Raw genomic sequence first — 16,379 nt, forward strand, 5'->3', positions numbered from 1 at the left:
ATAACGAAAATGTAAGGGCTTTTAAATTCCCTCTAATCAAGAGAGAATGAGATACAGAGAGAGTGTAGTGAGTACAGACACAGAGAGAGATGGAGAGGCTGACATAGACAGAGCTGTGTTTTACCGTCGTCCAGTGTGATGTCCTGCAGGCCGATGGATCTGAAGGTGGGCTCTCTCTCCTCCGGCTCCTGCTTGATGTTCACACTCTCCCCCTCCATAGGGAAGGGGCTCTGCTGGGGGGCAAGGGGGTGCTGCTGCACGGGGTTGCTGCTGCACGAGCCTGGGGACAGGCTGGACATGACAGGGCTGCTGGCCTGGGGACTGTGTGCTGGGGGGCCCAGGGGGCTGCCGGTGGGGGAGGGGGAGGTGGGCGACTGGTAGGGCAGGGAGTGGAGCTGGGGGGAGGATTGCCCGGAATGGGGAGAGGGAACAATGTGGGCTGGAGGGGCACTGGAGGTAGTGGGACAGGAGGCAGACCTCTGGTTGGTGGGGTGGTAGCCCCCCATAGCTCTCTGCAGCTGGGGGGAGGGCTGCATCGGATGGTTGGGGTGGGTGGGTGAGGGCTGGCCCATTGGGTGGTTGGGGCGGGTGGGCGAGGGCACCTGGCTGGGGTTGGGGGGGCAGTGGTAGCCCATGGAGAGCAGGTGAGGGGCAGAGTGGGAGGAGTGGGTCATGGGCTGGCTGTGGGGGGCCGTGGAGATGGGGCTGTGGGGGCTGGAGACCTGCTGGGCGGAGGTGGATGGGGAGGAGTGGTACACCATACCCAGCCCCATGGGGTGGGGGTGGGAGGCCCCGGGGTCAGACTGCTGCTGGTGGAAAGGCATCCTCTCATAGCCCTGCGGAGCCCCAGTGTTCATGTTCATGGAAAGGCTGGGCTGGCCATTGTAGGGCAGGTTGGGATTTAGGTTGCTTAGGTGGCCGGGGTGGGTGTGACTCTGCTGCACAGGATGGTGTTGGTAGGAGGGCCTGTTGGGAGGGGCTGGGCCCGGATGGAACGTCATGTGGCAGTCAGCAGGCGTGTGGAGGCCTCGGCCCTGGAGGTGAGGCAGGTGCTGGAAGGAGGGGGAGCCCATGAGGGGGCAGGCAGGCTGCAGAGTATGGAGGCTGGAGCCGGGGCCCGCAGCCAGGCCCCGGGGAGAGCTGGACAGAAGGCCGTCCGGTTGGTGGCCCTGCTCAGGGGAAGGCAGCTGGGTGTGGGTACTGCGGACCAGGCTGGCAGCATGGGCCAGGGGCATGGACATACCAGGCATGGGGGGCACAGCAGGGGGCCCTTCCATCTCTTCTCTGTTGTGCTCTTGCTTCACCAGGACTGGAGACAGTGAGTGAGAGTGAGCGAGAGAGAGAGAGGGAGGGCGGGCGGTAGACAGAGAGAGAGCGAGACACTCAGTACGGGAAACCAACACATTGCCATTCACATGATACCAGCATTAACATATTCAAATCTTTCATTGCAGCCATAAATATTTTGGTGACGTATGTGATGATTATGACAACAGATTATGAATTCCAAATAAAAACACAAGGCAGTACTCATTTGTTTACCAAATTCTGGAACACCACAAATAGCCAAATCTCAGGATTAACTTCCCAATCAACATCCACCAAGTCAAAGCATTGTGGTTCACCCAAGTTCAGAATGTATGTGTTAACTAGATTAGAAATCTTTACTTAAACGGAGCACCTTTACAACAGCGCATAGCACAATTCTGCTGTGTACCAATCAGTGACCTATTTCCCAATCTGGTGCTTGTGACCGGGCAGGGTTTTGTTTTGACCCAGCTCTGAATCAGAGAGAGGGAGCATATGTTGTTGGGTTTGGGTGCCATCATGTTGACTGCAGTATGGGGAGAAGCAAAATGCCTTCCAGCCATGCTGAAACCAGGAGGAGGACAAACCAGTTCACAGCCCCTAGTACCCCTACTACCTCCCCGGGCCCTCCCTCTGACAGGCATGTTACTGAGAGAATACAGCCAGGAAGACTTGTGTCTGAGGGGGAAGGGACAGAGATACTGTGATAGATTGGGTTAAATGGTGCTTTTTTCCATGTTTTCGTTTTGAAGGGGAAAGACACTGCGATATTGTAGAGACAGAAGGGTCTTCCTCTGGACTATGCTGACAGCACCTATCCATACTTGGCCAACCCTAATGACTAAGTTTTTCTTGTCTTGACCACCTGACCAGGAACAACTGAGAACCCTACACATTCTAATCGTGACATCCTCTTTAAGGGATCTCAGAAGTTAACTGATGCTCTTCTCTCACAGTTCATCCCTATACCGGGCCAGCCAGGGCCCTACTACCCACGCACACTAGGTAGCACAGTGTGATTGGTGGGCCGGTGATGCCACAATTAAGCGTGCGGTGTCCGTGGTAACAATAGTGGCGTCTACACTGACAGAGCAGGCTTCCTGTGCTGTGCTCTAATTGGCTGTCCTGGTAGGGTAGCGTGGAAAACAGGAAGCACTTGAAGAGTGGGCGACGTGCTGCAAACGGAGAGTGGGTGGAGGGGCACATACACATCTAAACGCACGCACACACACTGCTGTGGTATCAGAATTTGCTCACTTGTCATTATATTCCGCCAACACAGTTTTCATTTTGACTAACGTTGGTTTGACGTTATTGTTGGAAAACAATAACAATATCAAGTAACTATGCAGGGATTTCACTTAATGAAAAACATTAAGAAACTGTAGAATCCACGTAAAAAAAAAAAAAAAAATTCAGCCTCGAAGAGATTTCATTTTAGGCAAACAACACCATTTGATATTCCCACAATTCCTGTGTGCAATAAAACGTTCCTGGAGAGCAGAGATTTGCATACTAAAACTTCAATGCAAATACACATCAGAAATAGACAGCAATAAGAGTTTCATGGTGCTTTACATGAACAGTTGGCAGGTGCACATGTAACTGTTAGTGGAGGTGCCCCTTCTTTAACCACAGCTATGCAAACTGGGAGGGAAAGTTCAAAGCTCTCCAAAACCGGGTTAGTTAGCTAAGCCCAAAAGCAGGATCCTCAGCAGTGTGTGTATGTTTGTATGCGTGTGCTGCTGCTTTCCATGGCTGTATCTGCTTTCTGTCAATCCCCCTGAGAGGTCAACAGAGGAGTGAAAAGCAGGTTTCAACGTGACTCCACTTGATCCTGTTCCAGTATGTCTTTAGAACACTCCCACTGCCACACATACGACACAATTGCTACATCATATAAATGTGGTTGATGAGATGTTAGCTAAACACCACGTGTTGCCATACAGTGAGGGAAAAAAGTATTTGATCCCCTGCTAATTTTGTACGTTTGGCCACTGACAAAGAAATTATCAGTCTATAATTTTAATGGTAGGTTTATTTGAACAGTGGGAGACAGAATAACATCAAAAAAATCCAGAAAAACGCATGTCAAAAATTTTATAAATTGATTTGCATTTTAATGAGGGAAATAAGTATTTGGCCCCCTCTCAATCAGAAAGATTTCTGTCTCCCAGGTGTCTTTTATACAGGTAACGAGCTGAGATTAGGAGCACACTCTTAAAGGGAGTGCTCCTAATCTCAGTTTGTTACCTGTATAAAAGACACCTGTCCACAGAAGCAATCAGTCAATCAGATTCCAAACTCTCCACCACGGCCAAGACCAAAGAGCTCTCCAAGGATGTCAGGGACAAGATTGTAGACCTACACAAGGCTGGAATGGGCTACAAGACCATCGCCAAGCAGCTTGGTGAGAAGGTGACAACAGTTGGTGCGATTATTCGCAAATGAAAGAAACACAAAAGAACTGTCAATCTCCCTCAGGCCTAGGGCTCCATACAAGATCTCACCTCGTGGAGTTGCAATGATCATGAGAACGGTGAGGAATCGGCCCAGAACTACACGGGAGGATCTTGTCAATGATCTCAAGGTAGCTGGGACCATAGTCACCAAGAAAACAATCGGTAACACACTACGCCGTGAAGGACTGAAATCCTGCAGCGCCCGCAAGGTCCCCCTGCTCAAGAAAGCACATATACATGCCCGTCTGAAGTTTGCCAATGAACATCTGAATGATTCAGAGGACAACTGGGTGAAAGTGTTGTGGTCAGATGAGACCAAAATGGAGCTCTTTGGCATCAACTCAACTCGCCGTGTTTGGAGGAGGTGAAATGCTGCCTATGACCCCAAGAACACCATCCCCACCGTCAAACATGGAGGTGGAAACATTATGCTTTGGGGGTGTTTTTCTGCTAAGGGGACAGGACAACTTCACCGCATCAAAGGGACGCTGGACGGGGCCATGTACCGTCAAATCTTGGGTGAGAACCTCCTTCCCTCAGCCAGGGCATTGAAAATGGGTTGTGGATGGGTATTCCAGCATGACAATGACCCAAAACACACGGCCAAGGCAACAAAGGAGTGGCTCAAGAAGATGCACATTAAGGTCCTGGAGTGGCCTAGCCAGTCTCCAGACCTTAATCCCATAGAAAATCTGTGGAGGGAGCTGAAGGTTCAAGTTGCCAAACGTCAGCCTCGAAACCTTAATGACTTGGAGAAGATCTGCAAAGAGGAGTGGGACAAAATCCCTCCTGAGATGTGTGCAAACCTGGTGGCCAACTACAAGAAATGTCTGACCTCTGTGATTGCCAACAAGGGTTTTGCCACCAAGTAATAAGTCATGTTTTGCAGAGGGGTCAAATACTTATTTCCCTCATTAAAATGCAAATCATTTTATAACATTTTTGACATGCGTTTTCTGGATTTTTTGTTGTTATTCTGTCTCTCACTGTTCAAATAAACCTACCATTGAAATTATAGACTGATCATTTCTTTGTCAGTGGGCAAACGTACAAAATCAGCAGGCGATCAAATACTTTTTTCCCTCACTGTATCTAATCATCTGCAGTGGAACTTAACCGCCAGTGATTCTAAATACTTGCAATTCAAGCACTATGATTGGTGTAGAATGCAGATCGTCCTACCTGACAGGTAAGTGAAGCGTTGTGATTGGCTCCTTTTCCGTTTGCCATTACACACGTAGAAGTGCACCTGAACAGCAGAGGTCACGGTCTTACTGTGGTAGGGAGGAACCTCGACTACGACGCTCGACTGGGAGAAGGAACCAACACAGTCAACGTTTCCACTTCTCACAGACATTCACATTAGTCAGGATACTTTAGTAATAATTCATGAATAATGCTACATCAATATAACAGCTGTAGAAATACAGCCTAATCATACAGAATAATATACATCATGTTTGTGACAGCTAAGCTACAGAGAGGTGTAGAAAGCTTATGTTCTACTTACTCCTTGACTTTTCTCATGGATGATTTTCGCCTCCACTTCCCACTGGGGTCTTCCATCTAAAAAGACAAAAAGAGAGGGAGAAGACATGACAGATGAGTAAAACACATTGTTGGACTCCATTTTGACAGACGGCAAGATCACAGCATTCCCACTCCAGTCTGGGCCTGGCGAGAGACAATGCATTCAGCTCTTTGTCTGCTTTTCAAATTATGTGTGAATTAATGAATAAATGGCAGAATGGCACCCATTGGGATTCAGCATAGTCTCAACCCACCTCCTCCACAAAACAGATGGAGTCAACAGACAAATTTGACACAAAGGACTCCATCAAATCCTCCCCTAATTGAATTGCCAGCTCTTGGACTAATTCCTATATCAATGTGAATCTGGGAGGAAGTGAATTATAGTATCTGTCAAAAAGTTTTCAAATAGAAAACCAAGACCATTACATTTAAAGATCATACAGTAATGCTGAGTTGAATAAGTCAAGTAGCTCAAAGCACCTGACATGTAATACACTCCGGCCAAAGAACCTAATTATGAAGACAATCTATGATCATTGCACTATATTTCAGACCCTCTGGGTTACTGTCTATTTTCCTAATGATCATCATGTCAGTGTAAGACTCTCTGCCCCAGCAGACATGGCTCAATATGAACCACAGAAAATCTTCGGAAAGCAGAGGGATTTCAATTGGTTCTGGCTGGGGGACCAGAAACATTTCAATGATGTCATCTTTATGGACACAAAAACTCTGTGGAGAGTATTTTTACAGCTATTAAAAAGTAATCAAAGTCTAAATATCCTGCTGTTTGTCTTGCCTGGTTAACATTATGGAGAGACGAGTGGAATAACTCTCTATTTATTGAAAATCCCTGCCTCCCTCCGCCGGGCGGTCCACCACGCGCTAGGCTACGTTGCGCTGCCAGAGTTCTGGCTAGCTTAGGAAAGGAAACATCCTCTTATTTTCCAGTTTTCCTCCTACAGATCTAATGATCTGGCCAGACATCTTAGGCATCCAGCCATTCAGAAAAACAGTTGAGAGAATTATAATGGGCTGCTGCAGTTAAGGAGAAGTCACGATCATCACAACTACTAAATCAGAAATGTATTCAGCTACTACTGCACAACTACTGCAGTCACTTCAGTAGTAAGTAGCTACAACTTTTTTTAAATGGCATGATGCCACACTAACTTGCAATTGCAAATGGGGCTGTTTCATGCTGTTCATAACATCACGTATGGATCTGATTACATCTGACCGCACCTGTGTTACTTCTCCACTTAACCAAAGGGCTCCCCAAAACAATCTGCCCTAATGCCTGCTGAAAGACTCCCCATCTTTACAATGGGATCTTATAGCTGTACTGTAGTTATAGGCTAAGTCCTGTACATCTACAGTATTCTGCTTTTCTTTCCAAACGCTTCCCCTTCTAATAGCCATCTATAGTAGATGGCCATACTCTGATCTCCTCTTAACTGGTAACTGTTCAGAGAGATAACATACTACTTTAGTTAGGAAGACCCTTGATCTCATCCTAACAGAGGCAGATGACAGTCTTTGCCCCAGTAATCCTGTGGTGCATTAGACTCTTCTATAGAAATCAGTGGAGATTCCACCGTCCCACAGAATGAAACAGAACAGGTTTATGACATAAGCCACTTTAGGCTATTGTATCTCTACTGGGAGGTTCCATCTCTTCTCGTGAAAGAGGGGCTCTAGCTACTCCTCTAGGTATCTGAGTCAGCTTTCTGGTAATGACTGAATAATGACCTTGGGTGCCTTAGCTCTGTCTGACTTCAGCATACTGAGTGTATTTCTGCAGCACATGTTGACATTCAATAGGCAGGAGAGAGGAGGGAGAGGGCCCCACATGTACTGCCACCGTCCTTCGCCCACCACTAAACAAGCTCCAACAGGAACCTACCCGATGACGGACAGAAAACACATCCATCCACCCCTCCCTTTCATAGAAAAAACATGTTCTATATACACTCCTCTCTCAGAGAGTTAAAAACACACGTCCATGTGTTATGATATCTACCAAAACAATGAGGGCTAAGCTATTCAGACAGCTAGAATAACTGCAGCTTTTAGTCCTTTTGTATGGAAGAAAGGAAAAACACTGGTGCCTGGTGTGTTAAATGCAATTTCAATTCAACCACAGTTTGTTACATCATCCTCCCCTCGCCTTCTGCCCTCATCAAGGCCCTACAGTAGTCATTACAGTAGAGTCAGTCAGTACAGTCAGTCAGTACAGTCAGTCAGTACAGTAGAGCCAGTAAACCAGTATAGTCAGTACAGTACAGTCAGTCAGTAAGTAAGCCAGTAGAGCCAGTAAGCCAGTATAGTCAGTACAGTCAGTCAGTAAGTAAGCCAGTAGAGCCAGTAAGCCAGTAGTCAGTACAGTACAGTCAGTAAGTAAGCCAGTAGAGCCAGTAAGCCAGTATAGTACAGTCAGTCAGTAAGCCAGTAAAGCCAGTAAGCTAGTATAGTCAGTACAGTCAGTCAGTAAGCCAGTAGAGTCAGTAAGCCAGTAGAGTCAGTAAGCTAGTATAGTCAGTACAGTCAGTCGAGTCAGTAAGCCAGTAGAGTCAGTAAGCCAGTATAGTCAGTAAGCCAGTATAGTCAGTACAGTACAGTCAGTCAGTAGAGTCAGTACAGTACAGTGGGTCAGCGAGCCAGTAAGCCAGTATAGTCAGTACAGTACGTCAGTAAGCCAGTACAGTACAGTCAGTCAGTAAGCCAGTAGAGTCAGTAAGCCAGTATAGTCAGTACAGTACAGTCAGTAAGCCAGTAGAGTCAATAAGCCAGTAGAGTCAGTAAGCCAGTATAGTCAGTACAGTACAGTCAGTACAGTACAGTCAGTCAGTAGAGTCAGTACAGTACAGTGGGTCAGCGAGCCAGTAAGCCAGTATAGTCAGTAAGCCAGTAGAGTCAGTACAGTACAGTCAGTCAGTAAGCCAGTAGAGTCAATAAGCCAGTAGAGTCAGTAAGCCAGTAGAGTCAGTAAGCCAGTAGAGTCAGTACAGTCAGTCAGTAAGCCAGTAGAGTCAATAAGCCAGTAGAGTCAATAAACCAGTATAGTCAGTACAGTACGGTCAGTCAGTAAGCCAGTAGAGCCAGTAAGCTAGTATAGTCAGTACAGTACGGTCAGTCAGTAAGCCAGTAGAGTCAGTAAGCCAGTAGAGTCAGTAGAGTCAGTAAGCCAGTATAGTCAGTACAGTACAGTCAGTCAGTAAGCCAGTAGAGCCAGTAAGCCAGTAGAGTCAGTAAGCCAGTATAGTCAGTCAGTAAGCCAGTATAGTCAGTACAGTACAGTCAGTCAGTAAGCCAGTAAGCCAGTATAGTCAGTACAGTCAGTCAGTAAGCCAGTATAGTCAGTACAGTACAGTCAGTCAGTAAGCCAGTAGAGTCAGTAAGCCAGTAGAGTCAATAAGCCAGTAGAGTCAGTAAGCCAGTAGAGTCAGTAAGCCAGTATAGTCAGTACAATACAGTCAGTACAATACAGTCAGTCAGTAGAGTCAGTACAGTACAGTGGGTCAGCGAGCCAGTAAGCCAGTATAGTCAGTACAGTACGTCAGTAAGCCAGTAGAGTCAGTAAGCCAGTAGAGTCAGTAAGCCAGTAGAGTCAGTAAGCCAGTAGAGTCAGTACAGTACGGTCAGTCAGTAAGCCAGTAGAGCCAGTAAGCTAGTATAGTCAGTACAGTACGGTCAGTCAGTAAGCCAGTAGAGTCAGTAAGCCAGTAGAGTCAGTAAGCCAGTAGAGTCAGTAGAGTCAGTAAGCCAGTATAGTCAGTACAGTACAGTCAGTCAGTAAGCCAGTAGAGCCAGTAAGCTAGTATAGTCAGTACAGTACGGTCAGTCAGTAAGCCAGTAGAGTCAGTAAGCCAGTAGAGTCAGTAGAGTCAGTAAGCCAGTATAGTCAGTACAGTACAGTCAGTCAGTAAGCCAGTAAGCCAGTAGAGTCAGTAAGCCAGTATAGTCAGTCAGTAAGCCAGCATAGTCAGTACAGTACAGTCAGTCAGTAAGCCAGTATAGTCAGTACAGTCAGTCAGTAAGCCAGTAAGCCAGTATAGTCAGTACAGTCAGTCAGTAAGCCAGTATAGTCAGTACAGTACAGTCAGTCAGTAAGCCAGTAGAGCCAGTAGAGTCAGTAAGCCAGTAGAGTCAATAAGCCAGTAGAGTCAGTAAGCCAGTATAGTCAGTACAATACAGTCAGTACAATACAGTCAGTCAGTAGAGTCAGTACAGTACAGTGGGTCAGCGAGCCAGTAAGCCAGTATAGTCAGTACAGTACGTCAGTAAGCCAGTAGAGTCAGTAAGCCAGTAGAGTCAGTAAGCCAGTAGAGTCAGTACAGTACGGTCAGTCAGTAAGCCAGTAGAGCCAGTAAGCTAGTATAGTCAGTACAGTAAGGTCAGTCAGTAAGCCAGTAGAGTCAGTAAGCCAGTAGAGTCAGTAAGCCAGTAGAGTCAGTAGAGTCAGTAAGCCAGTATAGTCAGTACAGTACAGTCAGTCAGTAGAGCCAGTAGAGTCAGAAAGCCAGTATAGTCAGTCAGTAAGCCAGTATAGTCAGTACAGTACAGTTAGTCAGTAAGCCAGTAGAGCCAGTAAGCCAGTAGAGTCAGTAAGCCAGTAGAGTCAGTAAGCCAGTATAGTCAGTAAGCCAGTATAGTCAGTCAGTAAGCCAGTATAGTCAGTACAGTACAGTCAGTCAGTAAGCCAGTAGAGCCAGTAAGCCAGTAGTGTCAGTACAGTACAGTCAGTCAGTAAGCTAGTAGAGTCAGTAAGCCAGTACAGTCAGTAAGCCAGTAGAGTCAGTAAGCCAGTAGAGTCAGTAAGCCAGTATAGTCAGTACAGTACAGTCAGTAAAGTACAGTCAGTCAGTAGAGTCAGTACAGTACAGTGGGTCAGCGAGCCAGTAAGCCAGTATAGTCAGTACAGTACGTCAGTAAGCCAGTAGAGTCAGTAAGCCAGTATAGTCAGTACAGTACAGTCAGTAAAGTACAGTCAGTCAGTAGAGTCAGTACAGTACAGTGGGTCAGCGAGCCAGTAAGCCAGTATAGTCAGTACAGTACGTCAGTAAGCCAGTAGAGTCAATAAGCCAGTAGAGTCAGTAAGCCAGTAGAGTCAGTAAGCCAGTAGAGTCAGTACAGTACAGTCAGTCAGTAGAGTCAGTACAGTACAGTGGGTCAGCGAGCCAGTAAGCCAGTATAGTCAGTACAGTACCTCAGTAAGCCAGTAGAGTCAGTAAGCCAGTAGAGTCAGTACAGTACAGTCAGTCAGTAAGCCAGTAGAGTCAATAAGCCAGTAGAGTCAGTACAGTCAGTCAGTAAGCCAGTACACTCAGTAAGCCAGTAGAGTCAATAAGCCAGTAGAGTCTGTATGCCAGTCAGTAAGCCAGTATAGTCAGTAAGCCAGTAGAGTCAGTTAGCCAGTAGAGTCAGTAAGCCAGTCAGTAAGCCAGTATAGTCAGTACAGTACAGTCAGTCAGTAAGCCAGTAGAGTCAGTAAGCCAGTATAGTCAGTCAGTAAGCCAGTATAGTCAGTACAGTACAGTCAGTAAGCCAGTAGAGTCAATAAGCCAGTAGAGTCAGTAAGCCAGTAGTCAGTAAGCCAGTATAGTCAGTACAGTACAGTCAGTACAGTACAGTCAGTCAGTACAGTACAGTGGGTCAGCGAGCCAGTATAGTCAGTACAGTACGTCAGTAAGCCTGTAGAGTCAGTAAGCCAGTAGAGTCAGTACAGTACAGTCAGTCAGTCAGTAAGCCAGTAGAGTCAATAAGCCAGTAGAGTCAGTAAGCCAGTATAGTCAGTACAGTACGGTCAGTCAGTAAGCCAGTAGAGCCAGTAAGCCAGTAGAGTCAGTAAGCCAGTAGAGTCAGTACAGTACAGTCAGTCAGTAAGCCAGTAGAGTCAATAAGCCAGTAGAGTCAGTATGCCAGTAGAGTCAGTATGCCAGTATAGTCAGTACAGTACGGTCAGTCAGTAAACCAGTAGAGCCAGTAGAGTCAGTAAGCCAGTAGAGTCAGTAAGCCAGTCAGTAAGCCAGTATAGTCAGTACAGTACAGTCAGTCAGTAAGCCAGTAGAGCCAGTAGAGTCAGTACAGTACAGTCAGTCAGTAAGCCAGTAGAGTCAGTAAGCCAGTATAGTCAGTATAGTCAGTCAGTAAGCCAGTACAGTCAGTAAGCCAGTAGAGTCAGTAGGCCAAAATAGTCCATCAGTAGAGTCAGTCAGTATAGTCAGTCAGTATAGTCAGTCATTCCATCTAGGGGTCCTTTTCCTCTGTTTGATGAGGTTCACTCTGGTCAAATAATATTTTTTTCCCTCAGAATAATAATAATGCATTTTTCATATTCCCCTTCCTCTGAGCCAAACTGCTCCCTCCCTCCCCCAGAGCAGGTAATAAAGTGATAGAAGTCAGCATGAAGCCAATGGATGTGATCCTGTTTCATCTGGACAGAGGGAAAGGACCTTTCTGCTTTTCCTAGCATTAGGAGGTGATGAGCGAACGAGCCAAAGACCAGACCTCACACTGACAGACCTGCTGTAGCCAGATGGACCAGAGTTCGCCTGCCTGCATCATTATGTCTCCCCTTCTTCAACCACCCCTCTCCCTCCTCCCCTATCTGCAGTGCAGTCCAGTCCATTGACATAACTAACTGAAGCCCACAAAGAACTGGAAAACTGAATGGACACACACAACCAACTCACTAAAAGACCTCCATTACCGCTTGTAATAAAAACATAGTATGGTCATTTAGCAAACGTTTCTATTGAAAGTGACTTTTATCATCTTTAAAAATGGGAATTGAACAAGTCAAGAAGAGAGTCCAGTAGAGATTCCATAAACCGTAGAGAGTCCAGTAGAGATTCCATAAACCGTAGAGAGTCCAGTAGAGCTTCCATAAACCGTAGAGAGCCCAGTAGAGCTTCCATAAACCGTAAAGAGTCCAGTAGAGATTCCATAAACCGTAGAGAGTCCAGTAGAGCTTCCATAAACCGTAGAGAGTCCAGTAGAGCTTCCATAAACCGTAGAGAGTCCAGTAGAGCTTCCATAAACCATAATGTAGTACTTGTTATCAACTGGTGCCTGGAGCTAGGGATCCCTGTTACCCAACCCTCCTCTCCTCCTCTGTGCATTTAGGAGCGGCGCGCCGCCACTGCATTTATTTGTATGTATGCCCCAGGAAGACCCCATCCTACCCCCCGCAGGAAGACCCCATCCTACCCCCCACAGGAAGACCCCACCCTACCCCCCCAGGAAGACCCCACCCTACCCCCCCAGGAAAACGCCATCCTACCCCCCGCAGGAAGACCCCATCCTACCCCCCCAGGAAGACCCCCCCCTACCCCCCCAGGAAAACGCCATCCTACCCCCCGCAGGAAGACCCCATCCTACCCCCCGCAGGAAGACCCCATCCTACCCCCCGCAGGAAGACCCCATCCTACCCCCCGCAGGAAGACCCCACCCTACCCCCCCAGGAAGACCCCACCCTACCCCCCCAGGAAAACGCCATCCTACCCCCCGCAGGAAGACCCCACCCTACCCCACCCTACCCCCCTAGGAAGACCCCATACTACCCCCGCAGGAAGACCCCATCCTACCCCCAGCAGGAAGACCCCATCCTACCCCCCCAGGAAGACCCCATCCTACCCCCCGCAGGAAGACCCCATCCTACCCCCCGCAGGAAGACTCCACCCTACCCCCCCAGGAAGACTCCACCCTACCCCCTGCATGAAGTCCCCACCCTACCCCCCGCATGAAGTCCCCACCCTACCCCCCGCATGAAGTCCCCACCCTACCCCCCGCATGAAGTCCCCATCCTACCCCCCCAGGAAGACTCCACCCTACCCCCCGCATGAAGTCCCCACCCTACCCCCCGCATTAAGTCCCCACCCTACCCCCCGCATGAAGTCCCCACCCTACCCCCGCATGAAGTCCCCATCCTACTCCCCCAGGAAGACCCCATCCTACCCCCCGCAGGAAGACCCCATCCTACCCCCCGCAGGAAGACCCCATCCTACCCCCCCAGGAAAACTCCACCCTACGCCCCACATGAAGTCCCCACCCTACCCCCCGCATGAAGTCCCCACCCTACCCCCCGCATGAAGTCCCCACCCCACCCCCCCACAGGAAACAGTGACTATACATTAACTAACTAACCACAATAAACTAGTCTTTCACGCTCAACGTGATTCCACTGTTGTACTCTGTTTATGGAAGGAGGAGGTGGAAAACTCTGTCATTACTACTCTCTTACTCTCCTCTCTTTATTCCATCCCTCCATCTGCTCCCTCCAATCAGGCATGTTCTGCAATAAGCGTCTGGATTAGCCTTGATGAGGGACAATTTACACAAACCAGATCATCATTATCTCTCTCTTTCCCCCATGACGACACACATGTTTGCAGGGCCTAAGTTTCCTCCACTCTTAGGGTATACTCTCCACTCCTAGGGTAAAGGTTTCCACTCAATTTCTCAAAATAATGTATCTTAGTCAATAAGTAACAGCACCCTTGACTCTCCTCCGTGTTTGAACTTGATTCGTTTGGCCTCTTTCACAAAGCTATGGTGGGCAGGCAGGGACTGGTTCACAGAATGCTGTCACCCTTTCACAGTTTCCATCCTGGAACCCGCCCATACTTGTGTTTTATTATTGAAAGAGTTAGAGGAGGGAGAGTCTAAATAGTGGGTTGTAGTAAGCTAAGTTCAACCCAAGCGATTAATGAAGAGGTACAGTATGAGCAGAAGGACTGACCACACTCAGAGACTCTCTCTTCTTAAGTTAATACACTAAACAGGTCAGGGCAGGGCTAAATATTAACACTGATAAGGACTAGAGAGAGACTGAGGAGCCAGGTGTAAGCAGTAGATTGTACTGTGTGAGTGTGTGATAACCTGTGTATCAGTCAGTAGCAGTAGCCAGATATGCTACCCATCTTTCTCTTGGGACGGACAGAAACGATCAGAAAAAGAGATTGAGATCCATTTTTAGTGTCTCTTGCTCTTGAGCTATGTGTGTATTATAACTCAGAACTCAGTAGTAACATTCCATGGATGACAGAAAAGAGATGTGCTTTAAATAGTAGAGCAGTGCTAGTGGGCGGGATAGCAGCATGGTGTGGAACGCAGCCCAGGGCTGTAGGAGGCATAGGACTGTTCTTTTTCCAGGTGTTTCTATCTAGTTGGGTCTGACTCTTCCTCCGCAGTCAGTAAATCAGCTATTGGAACCTGTTTGAACTCTGTGTTGCAAGAGGTGGTTGGTGATGGTGACGTTCTATCTAGAGTATGTTGAGAAGGGTCCTTACACTCCCGCTGTTTTCTACACAACAATGGTTACGTTAAGCTGGAGCTACGGTACCTAAAGTAACCCAGATCTTGGGTCAACTCACTGGATCCAAACTACAGAGTATTTGCTAATGTGGATATTCTGAGCTGTTTAATTTGGATGAACCAAACAGTATTATATATCTGATATAAGACCATTGTAGCAAGAGGACAATCTAAAAATAATCCCTCCTGATCCGTTGGACTGTTCGACCATGTGAATTATGAGTCAGCTTGTGGGTCCATTTTTTTATTTTACTTTTATTTTAACAGGGAAACACCCTCGAGACCAACGTCTCTTTTACAAGGGAACCCTGTATACTGTATACACAATTTACAAAATAAAGTCAAATACAATATAATACAAATAATCAAGAAAAACAATCACATTCCTTAGCAAGGATGTCCCTAAGGATTTCCCCCCAGTGTGTGAGATGCTGTGTGTACAAGTCTCTTACCAGGGCCCTTCTCCAGGAATATCACCTTTGATTCGGGGAAGAAGTTGGATCCTGTGATGACCATCTCCTCTCCCCCGCTGACCAGACAGCCGGTCAGACTGGCCTTCTCTACCTGGGGAAGCTCCTGGGCCGAACGCTGGGCTGGGAGGATAGAGGAGAGGAGAGGGGTTTGCATAGGCAGCAATGTACATATGAGAAAGATAGAAAGAGACAGAGAAAAAGAGAGATGAGTGAGGGAGGGGGGAGTAAAGCGAGAGAAAAGGGCAGTATATACAGTTGAAGTTGGATATTTACATAGACCTTAGCCAAATACATTTAAATTCAGTTTTTCACAATTCCTGACATTTAATCCTAGTAAAAATTCCCTGTCTTAGGTCAGTTAGGATCACCACTTTATTTTAAGAATGTGAAATGTCAGAATAATAGAAGAGAGAATTATTTATTTCAGCTTTTATTTCTTTCATCACATTCCCAGTGGGTCAGAAGTTTACATACACTCAATAAGTATTTGGTACTATTGCCTTTAAATTGTTTAACTTGGGTCAAATGTTTCGGGTAGCCTTCCACAAGCTTCCCACAATAAGTTGGGTGAATTTTGGCCCATTCCTCCTGACAGAGCTGGTGTAACTGAGTCAGGTCTGTAGGCTTCCTTGCTCGCACACGCTTTTTCAGTTCTGCCCACAAATGTTCTATAGGATTGAGGTCAGGGCTCTGTGATGGCCACTCCAATACCTTGACTTTGTTGTCCTTAAGCAATTTCGCCACAACTTTGGAAGTATGCTTGTGGTCATTGTCCATTTGGAAGACCAATTTGCGACCAAGATATTAACTTCCTGACTGATGTCTTGAGATGTTGCTTCAAGATATCCACATAATTTTCCTCCCTCACGATGCCATCTATTTTGTGAAGGTCACCAGTCCCTCCTGCAGCAAAGCACCCCCACAACATGATACTGCCACCCCCGTGCTTCACGGTTGGGATGGTGTTCTTCGGCTTGCAAGCCTCCCCCGTTTTCCTCCAAACATAACGATGGTCATTAGGTCATTATGGCCAAACAGTTCTATTTTTGTTTCACCAGACTAGAGGACATTTCTCCTAAAAGTAAAATGTTTGTCCCCATGTGCAGTTGCAAACCGTAGTCTGTTTTTTTTATGTCAGTTTTGGAGCAGTGGCTTCTTCCTTGCTGAGCGGTCTTTCAGGTTATGTTGATATAGGACTTGTTTTACTGTGGATATAGATACTTTTGTACCTGTTTCTTCCAGCATCTTCACAAGGTCTTTTGCTGTTGTTCTGGGATTGATTTGC

At 47.1% G+C, this 16,379-nt stretch overlaps 1 protein-coding gene across 3 annotated transcripts in view; it reads right to left on the bottom strand.

Moving 5' to 3' along the window:
* Positions 1-16,379, bottom strand: part of LOC106587624 (nuclear factor of activated T-cells, cytoplasmic 3) — an 83,826-nt gene that overhangs the window by 16,058 nt on the left and 51,389 nt on the right. For all 3 annotated transcript variants that reach the window (XM_045708155.2, XM_045708154.2, XM_045708156.2), the window contains exons 6-9: positions 15,074-15,214; positions 5,281-5,336; positions 4,953-5,079; positions 125-1,309 (exon numbers count right to left, since the gene is read on the bottom strand). In XM_045708155.2, the coding sequence (XP_045564111.2) occupies positions 125-1,309; positions 4,953-5,079; positions 5,281-5,336; positions 15,074-15,214 (1,509 nt within the window). The remainder of the gene's footprint in view (positions 1-124; positions 1,310-4,952; positions 5,080-5,280; positions 5,337-15,073; positions 15,215-16,379) is intronic.

This window comes from Salmo salar, chromosome 26, assembly GCF_965601325.2.
Source record: "Salmo salar chromosome 26, fSalSal1, whole genome shotgun sequence".
NCBI lineage: Eukaryota > Metazoa > Chordata > Actinopteri > Salmoniformes > Salmonidae > Salmo > Salmo salar.